This window comes from Stegostoma tigrinum, chromosome 19 (genome assembly GCF_030684315.1).
Source record: "Stegostoma tigrinum isolate sSteTig4 chromosome 19, sSteTig4.hap1, whole genome shotgun sequence".
Lineage (NCBI taxonomy): Eukaryota > Metazoa > Chordata > Chondrichthyes > Orectolobiformes > Stegostomatidae > Stegostoma > Stegostoma tigrinum.
Window position 1 is genome coordinate 21,587,152 of NC_081372.1, and position 27,288 is coordinate 21,614,439.

The following is a 27,288-nucleotide window of genomic DNA, read 5'->3' on the forward strand; positions in this document are numbered from 1 at the left end:
CCAATGAAACACTCAGCAATGCTCTAAGAAAATCAATGACCTTCTGTGCTCTATCAGGGTGAGTGCAGCCATCTTCTCTCTGCTATCTCACACTCAGCTTATCTGAATGTGATGCCAAGGGTCATGCTCTGTTACTCATTATTGCACCCAGCATCTTCCCTCACTCCCACTTCCCAACCAAACCCATCACATAAGCAATACTGCATGGCTTCTGCACTGCCTACTCAATCACTCAGGACACCCAATCACCTTTCCTTCATCTGTACCAGCATGTACAGCTGTAACAGCCAATTTCATCCCACTCACTCTCAGGAGGAAACAGACCTTAATGGAGCAGAAAGAGCCAGGATGGCTGTTGGGGTGCTGACAGTTAGACCCTCAATCTATAAGAGAGAATCTTGATCCTTGCCATTTAGGACCGGCATTGGTCCTGTGGAGACACAGAAAATCCATGCCTTGGAACCCAAAGCATTGCCAATTACTGTCCCATTGCACGTACTGTCAATGTATTCTTAACACGCCTGAATGACTACTTTTTGTTCACGATGTATCCTCTCATCTGTCTCATGCAGATAGGAGCTGCATTGTCCATAGTGTCCACAATCAAAAGGGCAGCCTCTCCTCAAATCTGAGGCAGAAAGTATGGATGCCTCCGAGGATGCGCCAGCAAGGCTGCAGCCTGCGCCCCAACCAACCCAGAACCAGAAGCCTTGATGGTGCGTTAGCTAAGTTAGAGTTAAGAGCATCTCCTGGTAAACACATCACTGCTACATCTCTAAAACTAGTCAAGGGAGATCCACCACAGGTCACAACACTCAAAAGGACTATTGGAGACCAGGTATCTCCTCCACTCCAGGCAGGAGATAACCCTATGGTGTTGACTAACAAATGCAAGCAGACATAGGAGCAGCAGTTGGCTTGCCGGGGCACTGGGCAATCAAACACAAAGCTACAGGACTGTGGCAATGCCATTGGGATCCTTGACTCAGATATTCAAGGCTACATCCATGGATAGGTGCCATGGAGAGTGAAATCCAGCACACTTAGTGTCTGCTGGACATGCACATGTTCCAGTGCTCCATTGATCTAGCCATTTGTGCTCAGCACCAATGGCAAGTTGATGGGGGAACAAAGTACTTTGGCTTCAGCCCTGGCGCTACTTTCTCACAAGGAGACAGGATGGTGCCAGCAGACACCCAGCAGGAAGAGAATGACATACAGTCCTACTTAGAAGTCTCTTTTCAGGACACTCCAGAGGTGTCCAGGCCTTCCACCACTATTCTCCACCCTGTGGGAGTTGAAGCCAAGGAGGGTGCACCTCCCTCTCGGAGGGACATATTTAGCACGATTGACTCCTCCATCCACAGATAGCACCAAGGTCACCCAAATAAAACTTCAAGACAAATGGGCTCCACTCTAGGGCAAACCCCTTCCACCCGAGCTGCAAAACTTAGGATTGCACCAAGATGTGGTCTGAGATGAAGAAAGAAGAAAAGCTTCTGACGCCACATAGGCAACATGGGTGGCACATCACTGTTAATACATGATTGGACTTCTAAATATATGCTCACATCATCAGCTGAGTTAGCAATTACTTCCTAACCCTAATTGCTCAGAGGGCAATTACAAGTCAACCATATTTTTTCTGGGTCTGAATTCACATGTAAGCCAGATCAGATAAGGATGGCAGATGTCCTTCCTTAAAGGGCATTAGCGAACCAGATACATTTTGATGACAATCGATAACAGTTACACAATTGTTGTTAAGCTTGCTTTTAATTCCAAATGTATTTAATTGAATTTAAATATCACCCACTGCCATGGTGAGAGTCAAACCTATGTCGTCCGAATATTAGCCTGGTGTTCTGGATTACAACCCAGTGGCATTACCCCAACACCACCACCTCCCTGTTTGTGCTCTTTATAATAAATATAAGTATCACAAATACTTAATCACAAATAATGCAAGAAATCCTGGACTGTAAATGTCTTAGCGTTAGCCACTTTTCACAAGCAGAGGAAGAATCTCTTTCTCAGGGAATACAAACCTTAGATTCTGAAAATGCGGTTAGGTACCATAAGTCTCCATTATTCCTCCTCAATTGTATGTTGCACTGTGGAACAGACAACTTGTCTTCCATATTGTCTTACCCCTTTACAAAGGCATTAAATCATGACACAGTGTGTTCTCGATTAAACTGTCTGATCTTTAATTCTGTTGATGACAGCAATAGTGCAAGTTTTCCTGGAACTTCAATTGTACTACTCCCACTTTAAGGCTGTTAAGCGACTTGTATTTTTGGACATAGTCCTTGTCCCATCCTGGCTGAATTGTGCTGTACATTGTTTTGGATTGGACTGGTCAGTTTAATGTTTAAGTGAGACTCCTAGACTAGGTCCAGAAGTGTTAAAGGAAATTAATCTAGCACCTGATTAGTTGGTAATAAACAGAACTAACAATCAGCAAGGATTCTGTAGAAGTACCAATTTAAGGTACTTCATCCAGGCTAGTTGCCACTTTGTCTTCTGGGGTTACTGGTTATATTTTAGATCTTTTTTTTAAGGGACACAGCAGGGAGATATCAGTGTGGTCCATTCTGACATCTGGGAACAACATTGTACTGGTGCGGTGTTTATTCCACAGAAGATCTTGCATGGTCTCAGGAACTTGAGAAAAAGAGGGGCAGCAAAGATAACAGATACAAGATAGAGGGGAGAAGAGGGAAAAGAAGGAGGTGCAGTGTACTGTGCAGGGGTTATTTCCAACATTGATCTTTGGGGGAACACAGCAGACAATTCCACAAAGGGGTGATATATAAGGCATCTTCATTTCATCGAGAAGATAGTTGTGGACCTGTATCGACTGCAGCAACCATGAGAGAAGCAACAACCTAAGGCACAGACAATACTGTGTCTGACAAAGAGCAAATCTGTTTAATCTAGGTGGAACATACATATTGCATGCCCCATCGAAAACGCCACATCCACATTGCTGACTTCCTCAGGATCGAAGTTGCAGTTGACTACATGTGGTGATAAGAGTATCAAACATAGCTGTGGGTGATCCCCATCAACTGTTGGAAAGCTCATTGATTAGAAAACAATACCACTGTTTCAAGGTATAGGTTGTTTGCAATTACCACTAATGCACCTTGCAAACTATATAGGAGCTCTGATGAAAACTCATCTGGACTCAACATTAGTTTGCACTCTGTCCACAGAAACTGTCCGACCCACTGTGATCTCCAGCATTTGTTGTTTTCCTTGCAAAACTATGCCTGGTTTCATAAGATATCTATGATTTATCCATCCCATCCAGGTCTGAATTGTAACCTTGAGAAAAAATAAGCTTGGGTCAGTAGAATATTTTCTCTTTTCAGCATATGATTGAGTGCTTCACAGAATTGTGAGATGAATGCAACAAAGACTACCCAAAACCTGCACTTGCATGAGGGAAAAGAAACAGTATGAGTGGAATTTACTGATCATGGCCGGAGAGCTAGAGACAACTTATCATGGCTATTTTTGGGACCGTCATCAGGATTATGTCCCAATTAAGTCCCCACTGGCTACCATCAGGAATTCCAACTCCTGGAGGAAATCTCACACTGCAACTTCTAAAGTGAAGTGGATGCCCTGCCTTAGCAGCTCTCCAATACTGATAATGCCCCCAAGAGGCAGTGGCCACTCTCGGTATTGCCGGAGAGCCGTGAATGAAGATCATTGCCAGAAATACTCAAGAGCCTCAAATGAACTCCAATAAGAAAGGCCATCTTCGGCTCTTCTCACCTTTGATGTTACTAACAGGAATTGGAAAGATGACAGCATCTTCTTTGCACAGTCTGTTCATCCCCTCCCACAGGAACATTAAAATCTGTCCTGTAATCACATCCAGAAACATGCAACATTAAAAAAATGGTTTGATACTCTTATCACCACCTGATCACTTATGACTGACAGAATGAAATAGGTTTGATGGGATGAATTGCCTCCTCCCATCCTGTAACCATTCTATGACATCATAACTAAGTCTTAATGAGGAGTAAGGGAATCCAAGGGTTATGGGGAAAATGGAAGCAAGAAGAGTTGAGGATTATTAGATCAGCCATGCTCTCATTAAATGGCAGAGCAGAGCTGAGTGACCTACTTCTGTTCCTATGCCTTATGGTCTTGATGGTCCAACTTGGCAGAAGGACAAGGGTAATATAGTATGTGGACTGGATACTTGTTGCATTGAATATTACGATCACAAACAAATCACCTTTCGAAATACAATATGACGTTTTACAGGATTGGTTATTTATAAAATTCTAATAATTCCAAGTGGATTCTGCTGTCACTGTACTCTTATCATGACCTGCACAGAATATGCACAACATAGCGGATATTTTTGGCCTGTTTTCTCCCCTAAAGGCCTTTGCGTCTTGTTTTAAGTTCAAGTGCACTTTGAAAGCTTACTCAGTTGTTTGTTCTTGTGAGATCAAACTATGCTGTGAATTGTAGCCGTAGATCTGATTTTGTATTTACGTGATTTCCACACAGGTACACTTGCAGCAGAGATTAGTGGAAAGTGATCTGGAGCAGGAACTGTGCTCGGTTTTGATTTGATTTATTTTTTCCTCCTGCTGAGCCAAGTAGCTTTGAGCCTAACTGAAGCATTCTTTTGTTATCCACATACAGATCAGCTAAGTGCAGCCCAGGAATTAAATCTGGGTGGTATGTCTAAATACCATATATGGTTCATTTACCACTCCAAGCCACCAGGAGAACATCAATGGCTGTTTATACCCAGTTTAGAAAAATTTACTGGAACAAACTGGCCACAAATTAATAGTTTACATTGCAAAGCTGAACCACAATTTAATTTAGTAGATATTTCATTATTAACAGGATTTTTGAAGTCCAACTTGTTCAGTTGGGGGCTTCGAAATGCACACTGAGTGAGCTGATCTTTTTATTTCAGATTTTTAACTTGTAAAGGACAGTTTCAATCATGAATAATGAAGATAAATCAAGTGAACAACAGCTTCTTTCTGACTTTCTTTCTGGCTTTCAGTCTTGGCCTAGAGATAGCTGATTAATGCTTGATTCTTTTTGACATGAAGTAAGCCACTCTTTCAAAGTCTCTTCTAATGGGAGACAGCTGTAGAATTGAAGTGAAACTAATGCTGTAATAAATAATCCTGGCAATTTCATTTGAAACAAATTACTGTAAATGAAAAGTGCAATTGTGTATGATTAAAAATTGACCTCATACCCAGTCAGGCTCCAGAGCTGTTACCTAACTTGACATTCAAAATGAATGTTCTGCTTTTACATTTTGAATGGCTTAAAGGGGAAAAGAAAAACAAATATATATATTTTTTTCAATTAGTTAAATATAGAAGTCTAACAACAACTGAATAGGCTTAGAAAGCACCTACAACCAACCTTAGTACTAAAAGATGGACTTTTTAGTTTTCCCATTGCTTTAGTCTACATTGATCAGACAGACCCGGTTCAATCCTAAATTTGTATTATAGTGATGGTGGGGCAACCACACCACCCCATTTCTAGACCAAAATATAAAGGGCCAAAGTGTCCTCTTACAGTTGTCTACTGATCAATCCGCACATGTAGAGGACAGGATGAAGCACATTTGGGTTGGTATGTCAACCGATAATTAGCCAGTCCACCAGACTATGTGGGAGTGAGGATTCGATGACAACTTTCAGAAAGAAAAAAACAAAACAAAAGAAAGGGCAAAAGGAAGACCAAAAGCAAAATGTCTGAACAGAGTTGCTCCTTCTATTTCCACCCCCAGACTGTTGGGTGAAAAATGTTGAAAATGACCTATAGCTTTATAGATAACCACAAAGTGAAATGTGCTCCCTCTATAGCCACTCTTAAAGATTTGACTCTGGCAGGGAGGCTTCAATCAACTGCTCACCACTGATGCAGTGCCAAGAACTATTATCCTGATAACCCGGAAACTCTGCAGAACCCTCCCTTCCCTCAGACAGAGATGCAGCAGCCAGCTGTATTCCCCCCTGCTTCAGCTAACACTGCAAAGACTCAAGATCAAATCTTGACCTAGGCCAGGATGTGTCAGTCACAGACTTTAGCTCAGGGCCATCCAGGAAACATGAAAGCACAGCTGAGTGTTTCTCCATGAATGTCAAAGTGAACAAGGAGCTGATTGTAGCTGAATAACTCACCTACGATGTGGAACTTTTGACACAGTCAGTTATTTTAATACTATGTGAATTCTGGTGCTGAAATGGATACTGGCTATAATTCGACAAATTTGAATAGAATGTTCCAACAATGTGTTACATCTCACAGGGGTGGTATGCTGGGAATCAAACCCCACTCTACCTGGAATTATTTTAAAATGTAAAGATTTTAAATAAAACACAAATTTCCTATTGTCTTTTAAACCCATGTTGACAGAAAGTATGGACAAGTTTCTGTAGGTAACAAGAATTAATACTTATTAAAAATAAATACATTCTAACTTCAGGGAAATAATTATGAGCCATCAACACATTACTCTATGCTGTGAAACTCTAACCCCCCCACTTCTTATAAACTCCCCCTACATGCACATAAATATAGACATAGACAGGGGGAAAAAATGTTTATTTTGGGCAGAATGGTAAAACTGAGAGGTAATTCAATGGTTCCCTGTCCCCAGCTGAAATTATCACTGAATCACACGAACTTGTACTGAAATTATTCTTTTGGCTTGTCAGAACCAGCGGCTCCTTGATCACCCTTCTCCAGGTACTCTCAGTTGCTTACAGGAGGCTCAGGATGACTGGATCACATTTGTAAAGTCTCTAACCTTTTAACTGAAAGACACAGACTAGAACAAAAGCTAGTGGGACATAATCTAACATTCCTCGGGCTTGAGATAAAGAACTGTGGAGCTGGATGAACACAGCAGGCCAAGCAGCATCTTAGGAGCACAAAAGCCTCTTCCTTGGGCTGGAAGTGTTTTTTTTGCTGCACAGAGGGGGACCGCTCCTTCCCCTCAGAAATTTGATGGCATCTCCCCAAATATTCACACCCACAATTGCTCAGCTATTATGGAACTAGTCTTACAGTTGTTAGCAGGCCAGAAGTCTTCTGTCATCATTAGTGATAATGGGAAGTGCAGATGCTGGAGAATCCAAGATAATAAAGCTGGATGAACACAGCAGGCCAAGCAGCATCTCAGGAGCACAAAAGCTGATGTTTCGGGCCTAGACCCTTCATCAGAGGGGGGGATGGGGTGAGGGTTCTGGAATAAATAGGGAGACGGGGAGGCGGACCGAAGATGGAGAGAAAAGAAGATAGGTGGAGAGGAGAGTACAGGTGGGGAGGGGATAGGTCAGTCCAGGGAGGACGGACAGGTCAAGGAGGTGGGATGAAGTTAGTAGGTAGGAGATGGAGGTGCGGCTTGGGGTGGGAGGAAGAGATGGGTGAGAGAAAGAACAGGTTAGGGAGGCAGAGACAGGCTGGACTGGTTTTGGGATGCAGTGGGTGGAGGGGCTAAGCTGGGCTGGTTGTGTGGTGCAGTGGGGGTAGGGGACGAACTGGGCTGGTTTTGGGATGCGGTGGGGGAAGGGAAGATCTGCATTACCTGGTCACCAATTCATTGACCAGTGATTTGTTGCTGGCCAAATCTATTTGTATAGCACCTCAGCTCCAGTTCAGCTGTGCTGACGTTCTCCGCTGTGTAAACAGCACTTACAATGAGTAACCAGTAACTTGCTTTCCAAAATTGCAGCAATTCTTCAATAATCCTGGGCTTTTAAATCAGTCTTTTTCCCATTTCAGTCCACAGTCAAACATCCAGAAAACTGAAAAGTTACGGTACTTACAAATGTAACAATTAATTATCATGAGTTAACATGTACTTCTCCGGATTGCAATTTTTTAAACTATGTGTTAAACTATCAGAAAGTAAATTAATATTTTATTCAAAATCACAAATCTGGATCTAGTAAAGCTGGATAAAGATGACAAAATTGTTTTTAACAAGAAATATGTTCCAGCTTTAAATATTTTGATGTAAAATCAGTTTTCTCAACTCAATTAGCATCCCACCGAGTTTCAAAAAGTGATTTTAAAAGTGAACATTTTAATGATAACTCAAAGAGTTTAATAGTGAATCAAAAATGAAACAGGTTAATTATTTTCAGCAAAACCTTTAGTTTCTGGGAGAAACAAAAAGTGTTTTTAATTGTATTGTGTAATCTTATGATTTTAATATGGTGAGGTTCAGCTAATCCAGGCTGTTGGGTTTGAAGCACTTCGTTAATTAAGAGATTAATCCTCATAATCACCTTTCAGGGAATGCTGCTGAATGAGTGTGTAGTGTGTTTAACTCCTTTATGGATTCAGTGATTTAACAGCATTCATACATTCATTCTCTTCTATCCATCGAACTGATCCAGATTTATTAAAATGTGATGCTGATATGCCTTGTAGCCTGGCTATTACTGAAGATGTTTTCCGTAAAATGAAGCTTTTACCTTCTGCCCTCTTTATTTAGGTCACTAAGGCATCAACATGTCCAGCAAAAGAGCAAAGGCAAAGACCGCAAAGAAGCGCCCTCAGCGTGCAACTTCCAATGTGTTTGCAATGTTTGATCAGTCTCAAATCCAAGAATTCAAAGAGGCTTTCAACATGATAGACCAAAACCGTGATGGCTTCATTGACAAGGAAGATCTGCATGATATGTTGGCTTCTCTCGGTAAAGAAATGAATTGTCCCCTAAAATTCACAACACTTCCATGAGAATTATGGTCTACATTTTGGTAATCAATTTATGAAATAGGAAGTAACATCAGGCCATTCAGCCCTATGAGCCTGCTCTGACATTCTATGAGACCATGGCAAATCTGTTCTCATTCTGATCCACTCTGATAACCTCTCACTCCATTGCCTAGCAACAGACAATCCACCTCTGCCATAAAACCATTTAGTGATTCTGCTTTCACTGCCATCTGTCACAGAGCGTTCCAAAATCATTCAAACCTTTGAGAGAACAATTCTCATCCCTATCCTAAAAGAGTGACATTTAGTTTTAAAAGAATACCCCCAGCTCAGGACTCATACATCCTTTCCAAGTCCACTCCATCACGATGATTCGGAATCTTACAATTCAATCAAGCAACCCCTCATTTATCTGAACTCCAGTGAAAACATGCTCAGCCTGTCCAACCTTTCCTTATAAAGACAACCCACTCATTCCGGATATCAATTGAATAAATCTCCTTTTGAATTGCCTCAAAGAAATTTATATCCTTCCTTAAATTAGAACAGAATTGCACATAGTATTTGAAATGTGGTCTCACCAAAACCCTGCATATTTGAAGTGTGGCATCCTTTCATTTATGTTCAATTCCTTTGTAATGAAGGTTAGCAACCTATTTGCTTTATTGATTGTGTGCAGTACCTGGATGCTAACTATTTGTGACACATGCACTGAATTTTCTTTTGTTTGATTCATTTAAAGGATGTGTGCCTTGTTGGCTGAACCAGCATTTATTGACCATCTCTAATTGCCTTTGAGAAGGTGGTGCCAAGCAGCCTTCTTGAACTACTACAGTCTGTTTGGTTCAGGTCCATATAAGGGAGTAAGTTCCAGGATTTTGACTTATGGTCATTGAAAGAATAGTGAAAGAATTCCAAGTCAGAATAGTAAGTGGCTTGGAGAGAAATTTGCAGGTGTTCGTGTTTCCATTGATCTGCAGCTCTTAGGCTGCCAAAATGCTAGCAGTCATGGATTTGGTAGGAGCGGTATAACCAGCCTAGGCATATTTCAGCAGTGCATCTTGTACATTGTACATATTGCTGCTACTGTTCTTGATTGAGAGGGCATGAATGTTTGTGGGTGTGTGCCCATCAACCAGGCTGCTTTATTCTGAATGGTATCAGAGATAATGGGAACTGCAGATGCTGGAGAATTCCAAGATAATAAAATGTGAGGCTGGATGAACACAGCAGGCCAAGCAGCATCTCAGGAGCACAAAAGCTGACGTTTCGGGCCTAGACCCTTCATCAGAGAGGGGGATGGGGAGAGGGAACTGGAATTAATAGGGAGAGAGGGGGAGGCGGACCGAAGATGGAGAGTAAAGAAGATAGGTGGAGAGAGTATAGGTGGGGAGGTAGGGAGGGGATAGGTCAGTCCAGGGAAGACGGACAGGTCAAGGAGGTGGGATGAGGTTAGTAGGTAGATGGGGGTGCGGCTTGGGGTGGGAGGAAGGGATGGGTGAGAGGAAAAACAGGCTAGGGAGGCAGAGACAGGTTGGACTGGTTTTGGGATGCAGTGGGTGGGGGGGGGGAAGAGCTGGGATGGTTGTGTGGTGCAGTGGGGGGAGGGGACGAACTGGGCTGGTTTAGGGATGCAGTTGGGGAAGGGGAGATTTTGAAACTGGTGAAGTCCACATTGATACCATTAGGCTGCAGGGTTCCCAGGCGGAATATGAGTTGCTGTTCCTGCAACCTTCGGGTGGCATCATTGTGGAACTGCAGGAGGCCCATGATGGACATGTCATCTAAAGAATGGGAGGGGTAGTGGAAATGGTTTGCGACTGGGAGGTGCAGTTGTTTGTTGCGAACTGAGCGGAGGTGTTCTGCAAAGCGGTCTCCAAGCCTCCGCTTGGTTTCCCCAATGTAGAGGAAGCCACACCGGGCACAGTGGATGCAGTATAGCACATTGGCAGATGTGCAGGTGAACCTCTGCTTAATGTGGAATGTCATCTTGGGGCCTGGGATAGGGGTGAGGGAGGAGGTGTGGGGGCAAGTGTAGCATTTCCTGCGGTTGCAGGGGAAGGTGCCGGGTGTGGTGGGGTTGGAGGGCAGTGTGGAGCGAACAAGGGAGTCACGGAGACAGTGGTCTCTCCGGAAAGCAGACGGGGTGGGGATGGAAAAATGTCTTGGGTGGTGGGGTCGGATTGTAAATGGCGGAAGTATCGGAGGATGATGCGTTGTATCCGGAGGTTGGTAGGGTGGTGTGTGAGAACGAGGGGGATCCTCTTTGGGAGGTTGTGGCGGGGGCGGGGTGTGAGGGATGTGTTGCGGGAAAAACGGGAGACGCGGTCAAGGGCGTTCTCCATCACTGTGGGGGGAAAGTTGCGGTCCTTGAAGAACTTGGACATCTGGGATGTGCGGGAGTGGAATGTCTTATCGTGGGAGCAGATGCAGCGGAGGCGGAGGAATTGGGAATAGGGGATGGAATTTTTGCAGGAGGGTGGGTGGGTGGAGTTGTATTCTAGATAGCTGTGGGAGTCGGGAGTTGAAATGGACATCAGTTACAAGCTGGTTGCCTGAGATGGAGACTGAGAGGTCCAGGAAGGTGAGGGATGTGCTTTAGATGGCCCAGGTGAACTGAAGGTTGGGGTGGAAGGTGTTGGTGAAGTAGATGAACTGTTCGAGCTCCTCTGGGGAGCAAGAGGCGGGAAGTAGATGAACTGTCCATCATGGGCCTCCTGCAGTGCCACACTGATGCCACCCGAAGATTGCAGGAACAGCAACTCATATTCCGCCTGGGAACCCTGCAGCCTAATGGTATCGATGTGGACTTCACCAGTTTCAAAATCTCCCCTTCCCCAACTGCATCCCTAAACCAGCCCAGTTCGTCCCCTCCTCCCCCTGCACCACACAACCAGCCCAGCTCTTCCCCCCCACCCACTGCATCCCAAAACCAGTCCAACCTGTCTCTGCCTCCCTAACCGGTTCTTCCTCTCACCCATCCCTTCCTCCCACTCCAAGCCGCACCCCCATCTACCTACTAACCTCATCCCAACTCCTTGACCTGTCCGTCTTCCCTGGACTGACCTATCCCCTCCCTACCTCCCCACCTATACTGTCTCCACCTATCTTCTTTACTCTCCATCTTCGGTCCGCCTCCCCCTCTCTCCCTATTTATTCCAGTTCCCTCTCCCCATCCCCCTCTCTGATGAAGGGTCTAGGCCCGAAACGTCAGCTTTTGTGCTCCTGAGATGCTGCTTGGCCTGCTGTGTTCATCCAGCCTCACATTTTATTATTCTGAATGGTACTGAGATTCTTTTGTTGTTAGACCTGCATTCGTCCAGGCAAATGGGGAATATTGTATCACATTAATGACTTGTGTCTTTTCACTCAGCCTACCTATATCGGTCAGTGAATTCCTTATGTCATGTGCATAACATGTTTTCTTATCTATCTTTATCATCTGTGATTTTAATTCCCATGCCTTCACTCTCCTCATCTAATCATTGATGTAAATTGTGCAAGTTTGAGAAGCAGCAGTACTCCACGCAGCACCAATCAGGCAATGGGCATTTTTGTAGATATTTTAGAATTAATCTGCTCAGAGATTTTAGTACACACTTCTGGAGTAGGTGGGACTTGAGATTCCTGGCTCAGGTATAGGGACACTCGCAGTATACTCTCACAGTTTTCTGCCAGATAGCCAATTTTCAATACATGCTAGTATGTTACCTACTAAAACATACTTTGTGCAATAATTGTTGCTGCAGCACCTTGTCAAATGCCTTCTTAAAATCCAAGAACAGTATATCTACAAGACACCGCCCCCCCCCCCGCTTTATCCACATCACATGTTAAACAATCAAATCTATTAAATTGATTAAACATCATTTCCTATTCATAAAATTGTACTGACCCTTACCAATCATGTTCGGTTTTTCTAAGTGCCTAGCTAATATGCTTAAATCATCTTTTCAAACCAAAACTTTAAACATCTTTATGTTCCCAACTCCAAATTAAGAGTGTGAAATATAACTATTAAAAATTCAGACAATTCGATTTACTCCATATGATATCAAGAAATGGTTGGAGGCACTGGATACTGACAACATTCAGGCAATTACACAAAATACTCCAGAATTTGTTGCTCCCTAGCCTAGTTGTTCCAGTACGTTTACAACACTGACATCTACCCAACAATGTGGAAAATTGCCCAGGTATGTCCTGTACACAAAAAGCAGGACAAAACTAACCCAGCCAATTATTGCCCCATCAGTCAGAAATTCAGAAATGCCTCGTAGACAGCATCATCCAAACCCACGAACATTACCACCTAGAAGGACAAGGGCTGCAGATAAATGGAAACACTGCCACCTATAAGTTTCCCTCCAAGCAAATCACCATGTTGACTTAGAAATATATTGCCGTTCCTTCAATATCCCTGGGTTAAAATTCTGGAACTCCTTCCCTAATAGGATTATGGATTTAACTACATCGAATGGGCCGTAACAGTTCAAGAAGGCAGCTCACGAGCCCCTTCTCGAAAGCAACTTGGGATGGACAATAAATGCTGGCCCAGCCAACAACACCTACATCACATAAATGAATATGAAAATATATGTTTGTGCTGTTTGTATAGTAAATATTTACAGTTCAGTGACATAAAACTGGTTAATTATCAAATGCACACGTGTTAACTATGGGGTCATTCACAACCATTCTGGGAAATCCAGTAACATACAATCACAAGATACAAATACTTCTCAAATGTTAATTTTTGAAGAAGCTGTTTATTTTAAAAACAGCCTATTTTGCTACATTAAGGTGCATATTTTTCACATGCTGCAAAACCTCTTCAGAATAACTCAGTCGCTCCATAGTTTTTTATTTATTTTCTCATTCACGGGATGAGGATGTTGCTGGCTAGGCCAGCATTTATTGCCCATCCCTACATTGCCCAGAGGGCAGTAAAGAGTCGACCACATTGCTGTGGGTCGGCAGTCACATATAGCCTAGACTAGGGAAGGACAACAGTTTCCTTCCCTGAAGGACATTAGTGAATCAGATTGGCTTTTCCCAGCAATTGGCAATGGATTCATGGTCATCATTAGATTCTTAATTCCAGATGTTTTTTGAATTTAAATTTTACCATCTGCTGTGGTATGATTCAAACTGGGGTCCCCGGAACATTTCCTCGATCAATAGATTAACAGTTCAGTGATAATAGCACCAGGCCATTGCCTCCCCACTTAGCTACTCTCAACTGTACATGTTTTTGTATGAAATAATACAGGTAGTTCACTTTCAAATTTGAACACCTCTGCACAGGAAAGAACCCTACAGATGAGTATCTAGAAGGAATGATGAATGAAGCTCCTGGTCCCATTAACTTCACCATGTTCCTGACTATGTTTGGTGAGAAACTAAATGGCACAGATCCCGAAGATGTCATTCGAAATGCTTTCGCTTGCTTTGATGAAGAAGGAACAGGTAAACAGCATTTTAATAAGAGGCAGTAATCTCTGGAATCTCTCCTAGAAGCACAAAGAGAAAAGCTGAGAGCTGCCAACAGTTCAAACAGCTTTGGATTAGTAAGCATCATTGGGCTGACAGCAGATTGCATATAATTTGATTACATGTTCAGTTTGTTTTTTTTAGGTCAGTTCAGCTGTATAACATCTTACTCATCCTATAGTATAAAATGTGCTACATTTTCCACTTCTCATGCTTAGCTGATGACAGAAGAAATTGCTTGGGTCCGACAGAACCACCCAACCATAATAACCAGGAGGCCTAGGAACAACTGTCATAGTTTTAAAAGCTGCTTGGTTATTCTTCCCTATTTAAGAATATGCTTATTCATTCTAACCTTGAGTTCTGCTACCTCATGTGGATAAAATGTGTGGATCTAATTGAAAGGATATGTATGATATATGATGTAAACGCTGCAAAGATTCTACTGGAAACCACATGCTTGATGTTAAACACCATAGGACAAGACAGGATTGAAGGTACGGTTGAGGATTTAAATTTCAGACATGCCTGTCCAATGCATCATTTTTTTCATTGTTATTGGACCTTCCTGTTGTCCTGCATGAAAAGACAGAGGACTTGAATTGGCATACTTAAACTGCGCTGCACCAATACATTTGAAAGTCCAATTTACAATTCACTACAGCTACATGGGTTTCTTACAAGTTGGGAAGCCCAACAGTGATAAGGATGTGGATCCATTCACAAGTTTAGTGCATTGTCCAGCACTCCTTGGGGGGCTTGGAGGAGTAACAGTCCTGTTTTCCAACCTCTTCCCACCATAACCTCATGCGTCAACCTCCTTCCTCAAAAATGTATTTTGATATATATGTCAAGCCAATTGAAAAGCATGCTCCTTTTCCGATTACTCATGACTGTTCCCAACAGAAAGTCAATTTACTGACCAGGTGTTAATTCAGCTGCCTGCCAGATGAAACAGAAGGAGAAATGATAATGGAACCCAGCCATTAAGTTCAGCCTTTAGATATCTTGGACAATTTCAGCTTCCCCATTTATACAGGAACCAATATAATTCCTGCTTGAGGGCTCTTGTGGTGCGGTGGTACTGTCCCTACTTCTGAGCTAAGAGACCTAGGTTCAAGTCCAGCCTGATCCAGAGCTGTGTAATAACAAATAAAAATCAATAGAACTGTGAAACAGAAGCAGTAATTGCTGGAAAAGCTCAGCAATTTTAGCACATCTGTGAAGAGAGATCAAAGTTAACATTTTGGGTCTGGTGATCCTTTCTCAGGTTGTGCATGTGTGTGTGTGAGAGAGAGTGAGTGTGAGATAACTTCTCTGGCCAGGCTGATTAAAAATGTCTATAATTCCTGTTTGCGGTGGTTTTGAAAGAATACTTTACTGGACAAAGGATTGCATTTACTTTGCCTTGAACTGGCAATCAAGTTACTTGCTTCTAAAGGTGTGCAATGGAGACTTGATTCCCTGAGAGCCCATTGCAATTTTAATTCAATTTTACTGTAGAATAATTTAATTTGATATCTTTTGTGATCTAGTTACACATGTAAAGCTTGTGAACCATGGTCCTGAATTCACAAATTACAGACAATTAACTGAACAATTCACAAACCTTGAAATTATTAATATACTATTTCTTACTCTTCTACTAAAACCTTTCTCCAGAATGAAAAATCTAGGAATTGCAATCCCTGGACTCTGGGAGACACAAGGAGAATTGAACAAATACCTCAGATTGCCAATTTGAGTCAAATTTCCATTTTTCTCTGTATTTAACCTATTACAAGATTAATTATTTATCAACATCACATTTTCCAGTCATAGTGATATTTTATATTTGGTAGTATATATCATCCTTATGAAAGTTTTTATTGTAATACTTGCGTAGGTTTCTTTCGAGATGTTAATATGTTTGCAAATCCTCTGTGCAAGAATAATTTAGAATAATTCATTCAGTACACATGGTTAAAACAGTTCTAATTTGTGAAAGCATTGCTATCATTCAAACCATTCTAAACTTTTCAATTCAAAAATTGTGATGGCTTGGATATTATAAAATTGCAGTGGTGTCTCGATAGCTTACGCTTCCCAACTATCAACCCTAAATAATAAAACACAGTAACGTACCTGTAATCTACCTGTAAAGTCACTAACGTCTTTTCATACCATTGCTCTCCTCTCTCATGAGAGGGAGATGCAACGGGTGGTGATTTAACCTGGGGGTCACTTTACCACTGCTGATGGGAGGCATTCGGAAGGAGAGTCCTTCATGGTAACCTTAGCCAGTGCAGAAATTGAATCCATGCTGTTGATATCACTCTATACTGTGCAAACTGATTGTCCAGCCAACTGAGCTAACCAAACCCCATGCAGCCTTTTGTTTGCTTTGCAATTCCGTGTGCATCACCCAGTTCTGCTGTTGCTTTGTATTGTTGGTAAAAATATCATGCTGTGGATGACATCCAGATGGAGGAATAAACAGCAGATCAGTGTATTCATGCAGTTCAAAACTATGGTCACATCATCAAAGTTGCAAGGACTGGTGTGTTAATACACCTGAGAAATACAAGCTGCTTGTCTCATATAAGAAAGGAATTTTAATATAAAAGTTGTTTTCATGCAAGACTAAGTAAAGAACTTGCATTAATATCGTGCCTATCATAACCGTTGATCATCCCCAAGTGCTTTACAGCTTAAATAGATACTTTTATCATTGCAATGCTGACAAGGAACTTTGCTTGCAGCATGTTGTGACTAAATTTTACATCGTAAATAGACAAAAGTAGTAGCCACAAAAGGACATAAATATTTCAATTTATTCTTCTAAAAAAAGAAAATCTTTGCTGCATAATTTGTTAATTTGATTGCTATCCCTATGGTTCAGTGATTTTATGGAGTCATCAGTTGAGTCATAAAGAATTATATAGTCTAGAGTCTTTAGTTGTATAGGTCTGTGGTTTGATTTCAATTTTATGCTGACCTAGCAGAGGTCAGGTCAGTGAATAAACTCCATTCAGGCTCCAGATTCCAAATTAAGAAAATAAATAAATTGCCTGACAATGATATTTTCTGGTATCATTTGGTTTAATGGGACCATGGACTGATAAGAGTAGGTGGTCATAAGAGGATTGGGCATCTAACATAATAACCTTCACAGCTGATAAGCCTGCAGTGTTGACACTATAAAGGATCACACAAGAATTAAGGTCATCTGAACAAGGTACCTGCAAAACTGTACAGAAGCAAGGTCTCCTTGTGGAGAAGATTAAGAACAAGGAAATTGGTCATCAGAAGGGGGGAATAAAATCTTGTTGTGATTACATTTTGCATGGTTTTATAGATTTTTCCCTCTCTCTCTGGTAATTATGTGCAAATAAAGCAAGTCATCTATGATCCAGATGCAGCACCTTTGCAAAATCTAATTTTACTTGATTGTGTGGCCTGAACCATAAGGCCATACAATGTAGGAATAGAAATAGGTCACTAAGGCCAACATGTCTGCTCTACTACTCCAATGAGATCACAGCTAATCTGATAATCCTCACCTTCTGTTTTCCTGTCTTGTCCTCATAACCCTTGATTCCCTTTCTCATTAAAGATCTGTAGTTTCCAATATACTTAATGATCCAGCCGCTACAGCCTTTTGCAGTGAAAACTTCTACAATTTGACTACCATTAGGTGGGGGGGGGGGGGGGGAAAGAAACCTCTTCCTCTCCTTAAATGGGCAATCCCTTTTTGTAAATCCAAATATATTATATCTGGCCTTCACACAAGGGTGAATATTCACTCCAAATCCACCTTGTCAAGCTGCCTAAGAATCTTGTGTTTCAATAAGGTCACCTGTCATTCTTCTAAACTCCAATGAATTCAGACCCAACCGACTCAACCCATTTACATAACCAGGATCAATGCAATGATCCTTCTCAGGACGCTTTCCAATATCAATAGACAATAGGTGCAGGAGTAGGCCATTCGGCCCTTCGAGCCAGCACCACCATTCATTATGATCATGGCTGATCATCCACAATCAGTATCCTGTTCCTGCCTTATCCCCATAACGCTTGATTCCACTATCTTTAAGAGCTCTGTCTATCTCTTTCTTGAAAGTATCCAGAGAGTTGGCCTCCACTGCCTTGTGGGGCAGAGCATTCCATATATCCACCACTCTCTGGGTGAAGAAGTTTTTCCTCAACTCTGTTCTAAATAGCCTACCCCTTATTTTTAAACTGTGTCCTCTGGTCCTGGACTCACCCATCAGCGGAAACATGCTTCCTGCCTCCACAGTGTCCAATCCCTTAATAATCTTATACGTCTCAATCAGATCCCCTCTCATCCTTCTAAACTCAAGAGTATACAAGCCCAGTCGCTCCAATCTTTCAACATATGATAGTCCTGCCATTCCGGGAATAGACCTTGTGAACCTACGCTGCACTCCCTCAATAGCAAGAATGTCCTTCCTCAAATTGGGAGACCAAAACTGCACACAATACTCCAGGTGCGGTCTCACCAGGGCCCTGTACAGCTGCAGAAGGACCTCTTTGCTCGTATACTCAATTCGTCTTGTGATGAAGGCCAGCATGCTATGAGCTTTCTTCACTGCCTGCTGTACCTGCATGCTTGTTTTCATTGACCGATGTACAAGAACACCTAGATCTCGTTGTGCTTCCCCTTTACCTAACTTGACTCCATTGAGATAGTAATCTGCCTTTCTGTTCTTGCCACCAAAGTGTATAACCACACATTTATCCACATTAAACTGCATCTGCCATGCATCCGTCCACTCGCCTAGCCTGTCCAAGTCACCCTGTATTCTAATAACATCCTCCTCACATTTCACACTGCCACCCAACTTTGTGTCATCAGCAAATTTGCTAATATTACTTCTAATGCCTTCGTCTATATCATTAATATATGTCGTAAACAGCTGCGGTCCCAGCACCAAACCTTGTGGTACCCCACTGGTCACTGCCTGCCATTCCGAAAGGGACCCATTTGTCACTACTCTTTGCTTCCTGTCAGCCAGCCAATTTTCAATCTAACTCAGTATTTTTTGCCCAATACCATGTGCCCTAATTTTGTTCACTAATCTCCTATGCGGGACTTTATCAAAGGCTTTCTGAAAGTCCAGGTACACTACATCCACTGGCTCTCCCTTATCCACCTTCATAGATACATCCTCAAAAAATTCCAGAAGATTAGTCAAGCACGATTTTCCCTTCATAAATCCATGCTGACTCTGACTTATTCTGTTACTGCTATCCAAAAGAGTCGTAATTTCATCTTTTATAATTGACTCCAGCATCTTTCCCACCACTGACATCAGGCTAACCGGTCTGTAATTTCCTGTTTTCTCTCTCCATCCTTTCTTGAAAAGTGGGACAACATTTGCCACCCTCCAATCCACAGGAACTGATCCTGAATCGATCGGACCTTGGAAAATAATTACCAACGTGTCCACAATTTCTATAGCCACCTCCTTAAGTACTTTGGGATGCAGACCATCAGGTCCCAGGGACTTATCAGCCTTCAGACCTAACAGTCTATCCAACACCATTTCCTGCCTAATATAAATACCCTTCAGTTCGTCCATTACCCTCGGTCCTTCAGCCACTACTGCATCTGGGAGCTTGCTTGTGTCTTCCCTAGTGAAGACAGATCCAAAGTACCCATTCAACTCATCTGTCATTTCCTTGTTCCCCATAATAAATTCACCCGTTTCTGACTTCAAGGGCTCAATTTTAGTCGTAACCATTTTTTTTCTTTTCACATACCTAAAAAAGCTTTCACTATCCTCCTTGATATTTTTGGCCAGTTTTCCTTCATAGCTCATTTTTTCTCTGTGTATTGCCTTTTTAGTTATCCGCTGTTGCTCTTTAAAAGCTTCCCAGTCCTCCGGCTTCCCACTCATCTTTGCTATGTTATACTTCTTCTCTTTTATTTTTATACAGTCCTTAACTTCCCTCGTCAGCCACGGCTGCCCCCGCCTCCCCTTAGGATCTTTCTTCCTCTTTGGAATGAACTGATCCTGCACCTTCTGCATTATATCCAGAAATACCTGCCATTGTTGTTCCACTGCCAACCCTGCTAGGGCATTGTACCACTGAACCTTGGCCAGCTCCTCCCCCATAGCTCCATAGTTCCCTTTATTCAACTGCAATACTGACACTTCCGATTGTCCCTTCTCCCTCTCAAACTGCGGATTAAAACTTATCATATTATGGTCACTACCTCTTAATGGCTCCTTTACTTTGAGGCCCCTGATCAAATCCGGTTCATTGCACAACACCAGATCCAGAATTGCCTCCTCCCTGGTAGGCTCCAGTACAAGCTGTTATAAGAATCCATCTCGGAGGCACTCTACAAACTACCTTTCTTGGGGTCCTGTACCATCCTGATTCTCCCAGTCTACCCGCATGTTGAAATCTCCCATAACAACTGTAGTGATAACTTTGTGACAGGCCAATTTCAACTCTTGATTCAACCTGCACCCTACCTCCTGACTACTGTTTGGGGCCTGTAGATTAATCCCATTAGGGTCTTTCTACCCTTAGAATTTCTCAGCTCTATCCATACTGACTCTACATCTCCTGACTCTATGTCCCCCCTCGCAAGGGACCGAATACCATTCCTCACCAACAGGGCTACCCTCTGCCCACCAGTCTGTCCTTTCGAAAGCACGTATAGCCTTGAATATTCATTTCCCAGGCCCTGTCCACTTGAAGCCACGTCTCAGTTATCCCCACAACATCATACTTGCCAACTTCCAACTGAGCCTCAAGCTCATCCACCTTATTTCTTATACTTCATGCATTCATATAGAACATTTTTAATTTGTTTCTCCCCTCACCCTTCCTATCAATCCCTATTTCACTTGGCCATACTGTATGATCCCTTCTTGAGTTTTCTGCTCTGTTGATTCTGTTGTCCTTCTTAACGTCTCTTATTCTCACTTTCCCTTTAACTTCATTCTTAAATTTCCAGTTTGGCACCTCCCCCCTCCCCATTACTTACTTTAGTAAATCTTTCCTTGGATAAGGGAACTGCAGCTGTTTACAGCATTCTGGCTGTGATCTGACTAGTGCCTTGTATAATTTTAGCAAGATCTCCCTTACTTTATACCATGTTCCCTTTGATATAAAGGCCAACATTTCACTCACTGCTGTGAGTGACCTTATATAGGTTTATAAAATCATGAGGGGCATGGATAGGATGAATATCCAAGGTCTTTTTCCAAGGGTGAGGAAGTCCAAAACTAGAGGGTATAGTTTTAATTTAAGAGAGCACAGGTTTAAAATAAGAGGGGCAAGATTTAAAAAGGACCCGAAGCGTAACTTTTTCATGCAGAGGGTGGTGCGTGTATGGAACAAGCTACTAGAGGAACTGGTGGAGGTCAGAACAATTAGAATGTTTAAAAGGCATCTGCATGGGTATATGAATAGAAAGTGTTTAGAGGGAAATGGGTCACATGCTGGCAAATGGGATTAGATCAGATTGGGATTTATAATCAGCATGAACAAATTGGGCTAAAGGGTCTGTTTCCAAGCTATATGACTCTATCGCCCACTGAAGCTGGATGCCTTTTTTTTGTGATTCATGCACAAGGACCTCAAATCCTTCTCTGCTGCAGCTTTCTCCATTTAAAAAAATTCAGTTCTTCTTTTCTTTATGCCAAAGAGAATAACCTAATGTTTTCTCACATTGGATTGCATCTGCTAGGTTTTTGCACTTAACCTGTCTATGCCTATCTATAGACTTTTTGTGTCATCTCCACTACATACCTTCCCACCTATTTTTTTTGTCATCTGTAAACTTGGCTATAGTGCATTCCCTTTCTTTATCCAAGTTATGAAAATATATTGTAAATAATTGTGGACCCCGCACCAAATCCTGCGGAACTCCAAAAATTACAGGTTTCTATCCTGAAAATGCCCCCTTTATCCCAATTGTTCTTCTATTAGTTAGCCATTACTCAATCCATGCAAATATACCACCCCCAAAGTCATGACCTCTTATCTTACTAAGTAGCCTTTTGTGTAGTAACTTATTGAACATCTGTTGAAAAACCAAATATATTACATCTACTGATCCCCCGTTATGTATTTTGGTTGTTACCTGTTCATGCCTGATTTCCCCTTCATAAAGCCATGTTGGCTCTGCTTGATTATATTATGTATTTCTAAATACTCTGCCATTACATTCTTTCTAGCATACTCTTAACATCTTCCCAATGACAAATGTTAAGCTAACTGTTGAACTGTTCTTCTTTTTGTCTTCCTCCCTGTTTGAATACAGGTGTTAAATTGGCAGCTTTTCAGTCCTCTTGGGTTTTCCACAATCTAAGGATTTTTGAAGATACTATCAGTATCTCTATAAGCAGCCTTTAGCCCCATTTACTTCTCTAGTAGGTAACAAAGTGTAGAGCTGGATGAACACAGCAGGCCAGACAGCGTCAGAGGAGCAGGAAAGCTGACATTTTGGGTCTGGACCCTTCTTCAGAAATGAGGGAGGGGAAGGTGTCTCTGAAATAAATAGAGAGAGGGGGAGACAATGATGGAAGGTGGATAGAGGAGCAGATAGGTGGAGATCAGATGAACAGGTCAAGGAGACAGGGATGGAGCCAGTAAAGATGACTGTAGGTTGGGAGTCTAGTAGGCTTCCTCTAATGATAGTTATTGTTTATTTACTTCCTCTCCTCATTTAACTCCTTGATTACTTCAAATATTTAGATACTATTAGTGTCTTCTACAGTGAAGTCTGATGTGAAGTATTTATTCAACACCTCTGTCATTTCCTGGTTCCCCATTATTATTTCCCTAAGGGGCCCATGTTCACTTCAATCCCTCTCTTGCTTTTCATATATTTAAAGAAGCTTTTGCCTTCAGTTTGTCTATTATTTGCTAGTTTTCCCTCAGTTTGTTTTCTCCCTCTATTCATTTTTTGGTCATAGAACATAGAACAAAGAACATTACAGCACAGTACAGGCCCTTTGGCCTTCGATGTTGTGCCGACCTGTCATACCGATCTCAAGCCCGTCTAACCTACACTATTCCATGTACGTCCATATGCTTATCCAATGACGACTTAAATGTACCTAAAGTTGGCGAATCTACTACCGTTGCAGGCAAAGCGTTCCATTCCCTCACTACTCTCTGAGTAAAGAAACTACCTCTGACATCTGTCCTAGATCTTTCACCCCTCAATTTAAAGCAATGCCCCCTCGTGCTCACCGTCACCATCCTAGGAAAAAGGCTCTCCCTTTCCACCCTATCTAACCCTCTGATTATTTTATATGTTTCAATTAAGTCACCTCTCAACCTTCTTCTCTCTAATGAAAACAGCCTCAAGTCCCTCAGCCTTTCCTCGTAAGACCTTCCCTCCTTACCAGGCAACATCCCAGTAAATCTCCTCTGCACCCTTTCCAAAACTTCCACATCCTTCTTATAATGCGGTGACCAGAACTGTACACAATACGCCAAGTGCGGCCACACCAGAGTATTGTACAGCTTCACCATAACCTCTTCATTCCAGAACTCGATCCCTCTATTAATAAAAGCTAAAACACTGTATGCCTTCTTAACAGCCCTGTCAATCTGGGTGGCAACTTTCAAGGATCTGTGTACATGGACACCGAGATCTCTCTGCTTATCTACACTGCTAAGAATCTTACCATTAGCCCTGTACTTTGCCTTCTGGTTACACCTACCAAAGTGCATCACCTCACACTTGTCTGCAATAAACCCCATTTGCCACCTCTCAGCCCAGCTCTGCCGCTTATCTATGTCTCTCTGCAACCTACAACATCCTTCGTCACTATCCACAACTCCACCGACCTTAGTGTCGTCTGCAAATTTACTAACCCATCCTTCTACGCTCTCATCCAGGTCTTTTATGAAAATGACAAACAGCAGTGGACCCAACACCGACCCTTGCGGTACACCACTAGTAACTGGTCTCCAGGATGAACATTTCCCATCAACTACCACCCTTTGGCTTCTTTCAGCAAGCCAATTTCCGATCCAAACTGCTATATCTCCCACAATTCCATTCCTCCGGATTTTGTACAATAGCCTATTGTGGGGAACCTTGTCGAACACCTTGCTGAGATCCATATACACCACATCAACCGGTTTACTCTCATCTACCTGTTTGGTCACCTTCTCAAAGAACTCAATCAGGTTTGTGAGGCACGACCTTCCCTTCACAAAACCGTGCTGACTATCCGTAATCAATTTATTCTTTTCTAGATGATTATAAATCCTATCCCTTATAACCTTTTCCAACACTTTACCGACAACTGAGGCAAGGCTCACTGGTCTATAATTACCAGGGTTGTCTCTACTCCCCTTCTTGAACAGTGCTTGTTCCAAATGAACTCCATGTTGGAAACCAGGCACCAATGACTTGGGTACATTCCATGGGCACACACACCTGATATCTACAGTCTTTTGCATCTGATATGTGCCAATTCACATATAGGATGTTTGTGCACCTCAAAGGTGCATTCCGAGCTGCACTGTTAACTCCCATTGTAATGCTGCAGCAAGGACATTGCGCATTCAGGGATATTGAACCAGCTCATTGACTGTGCCAAGCTGTATCTCTGGGCTGTTGACTTGTTGTCACAGTGCCCACTCACTCTTAACCTACCTGGATAGTAAATTGGGAAAAACCATTGCTAGGAAGCTTTGGAGCAGGGGATCTGTGGCATTAGGGACCAAAAATGGAAAAAATGATATGTGTGGTGAGTGAATTTGGTAGGATGTGAAATTTCCCTGGGAGGGCTTGACATACAGGCATAAAGGCACGTTTACATCATACTGAGCATTCAGCCAGCCTGTGGGCAGGATTGTGTAGGCCATGTCCACTTATTAATAGGAGACATTAGTCAATAATGTCTCAGCACCCTGAGAAAGACCCAAGAACATGACAGTCTCACAGCATCCTGTTCACTAGTGTTTAATGGTAGTGTTGGCTTTGCACAGTTGTGAGTAGGGTTGGTGGTTTGCTTCATTTAACTCCACGGAACAGTGGAAGGGAGTAGGAGAATGGACAATTGAGAATGGACACTAGGAACTGGCAAGTGTGTGTTAGTGAAGGGAGGTGGAATGGGGGTTGGGCACACAGAGGTCATCTTTTGATAGCTTTTAAAACTTTCTCAATCCTCTGTTTTAACATTAATCTTTGCCACATTTTTTTTCTTTCAGATTGATACTCTCCTTAAATTACTTGGTTAACCATAATCAGTTTATTTGGTTATCTTTCTTCTCTGTCCTGCTTTCCTGGGTCATATCTTTGCTGTGACTTATTAACTATTTTCTTATATCTGCCATTGTTCCTCAACTCCTTTCCCGGCCCTCTCCTACTAACTTTGCCTTAATTCCAATACCATTACCCTTTCTTTTAAGTTTAGCACAGATTTTCCAACCCAAGTTTCACATTTATCAAATTTAGGATAAATTATGTCTGTGCTGCGTCAAACACAGTGCATTGCCACTCAACACTCTCTGTTTTTGATTGAATGTGGGTGTTGTTGGTAAGGTCAACATTCTTTGCCCATGCCCAAAAACTCTTGAAAGTCGAGGTTTACTAGGCTGCTTCAGAGGGCAGTTAAGATCAACCATACTGTCTGGGGTTATATGTTGACAAGGTGAGGTACGAATGGCAGGTTTTCTTTGTTATGGGACATTTGTGAGCCTGATACGATTTTCCAACAATCACTAACACTTCCACAAAAACTGAAAGAACTGCAGATGCTGTATATCAGGAACATAAACAAAGTTGCTGGAAAAGCTCCACAGGCCTGACAGCATTTGTGAAGAAAAGAATCAGAGTTAACATTTCGGATCCGGTGACCCTTCCTCAGAACTACTGTTCCATAGTTTCATGTCTACATTACTGAGATTAACTTTTAATTCCCGATTCTATCAACTGAATTTAAATTCTGCTACACTGTGGTGAAATTTGAACCTGTGTCCTCAGCTCACTAACCTGGATCTTTTGCACTTAACTCCAGTTATATTACCAATAATCCCAAATTAGTTCAGGTTTTGCAAACTGAAGTAAGCAAGTTTTTTTCTAAAATTAAATACAATATGATACCTAATGGTTGAACAAATATTAAAACTATAATCTGTAAACAATTTCAATTTCCTGTAGGCTTCATCCATGAAGACCACCTGCGTGAGCTGCTGACCACAATGGGAGACAGGTTCACAGATGAGGAAGTTGATGAACTTTTCCGAGAAGCACCAATTGACAAGAAAAGCAATTTCAACTATGTGGAATTCACCCGCATTCTGAAGCATGGTGCCAAGGATAAGGACGATTAAATTTACATATTGTAGCTGCTTTTAATCTCACCATGTTTCATTTATAGCACACACCATGCACCACAAAGCAATCCATTTACATTAAGTAGCAACTTTGTTTTCTCAATGTTTTGTATGAACTTTTAAGAGGGTTTAGGCTGATAGCACATTGTATGAATGTTGGAAAATGTGGCAATCTAATAGGATGAAAACAATTTAAAATATGTGAGCATCCTGTTGACCTTACACATAAATTGTTTTGATAACTGATTATTCTTCATGAAGAATAATAATGGAAATTCCTGAAAAGCAATAGAGTGAAAAGAGTTCTGACCAAATATTTTACAACAAAAAGCAATAACATGATTCTAACAGTATCTATGACAAGATTCGGTACTTATGTTTTATATGGAACTTTGTACTTTTCCTGAGTATTATGTGTTGTAATAAAGGCTCCATTACTCTTGTGGTGGCTCCATCTTCTGTACTTATGCACTTTTACAATGGATTGATTCAGAATGGTCCCCTGATCTTTTTGTTATTGTGTTACCCATACCTAATAGAACATAGAACATAGAACTGTACAGCACAGAACAGGCCCTTCAGCCTGCGATGTTGTGCCGACCATTGATCCTCATGTATGCACCCTCAAATTTCTGTGACCATATGCATGTCCAACAGTCTCTTAAATGACACCAATTGCTTCCACAACTGCTGCTGGCAACGCATTCCATGCTCTCACAA

General features: G+C 42.0%; 1 protein-coding gene across 2 annotated transcripts in view; it reads left to right on the forward strand.

Moving 5' to 3' along the window:
• The window catches only part of LOC125461494 (myosin regulatory light polypeptide 9), a 43,225-nt gene extending 16,215 nt beyond the window's left edge, over positions 1 to 27,010 (forward strand). For both annotated transcript variants that reach the window (XM_059652767.1, XM_048550336.2), the window contains exons 2-4: positions 8,522 to 8,722; positions 14,053 to 14,214; positions 26,393 to 27,010. In XM_059652767.1, the coding sequence (XP_059508750.1) occupies positions 8,539 to 8,722; positions 14,053 to 14,214; positions 26,393 to 26,565 (519 nt within the window). In that variant the 5' untranslated portion in view covers positions 8,522 to 8,538 and the 3' untranslated portion in view covers positions 26,566 to 27,010. The remainder of the gene's footprint in view (positions 1 to 8,521; positions 8,723 to 14,052; positions 14,215 to 26,392) is intronic.
• The last annotated feature ends 278 nt before the right edge of the window (positions 27,011 to 27,288 follow it).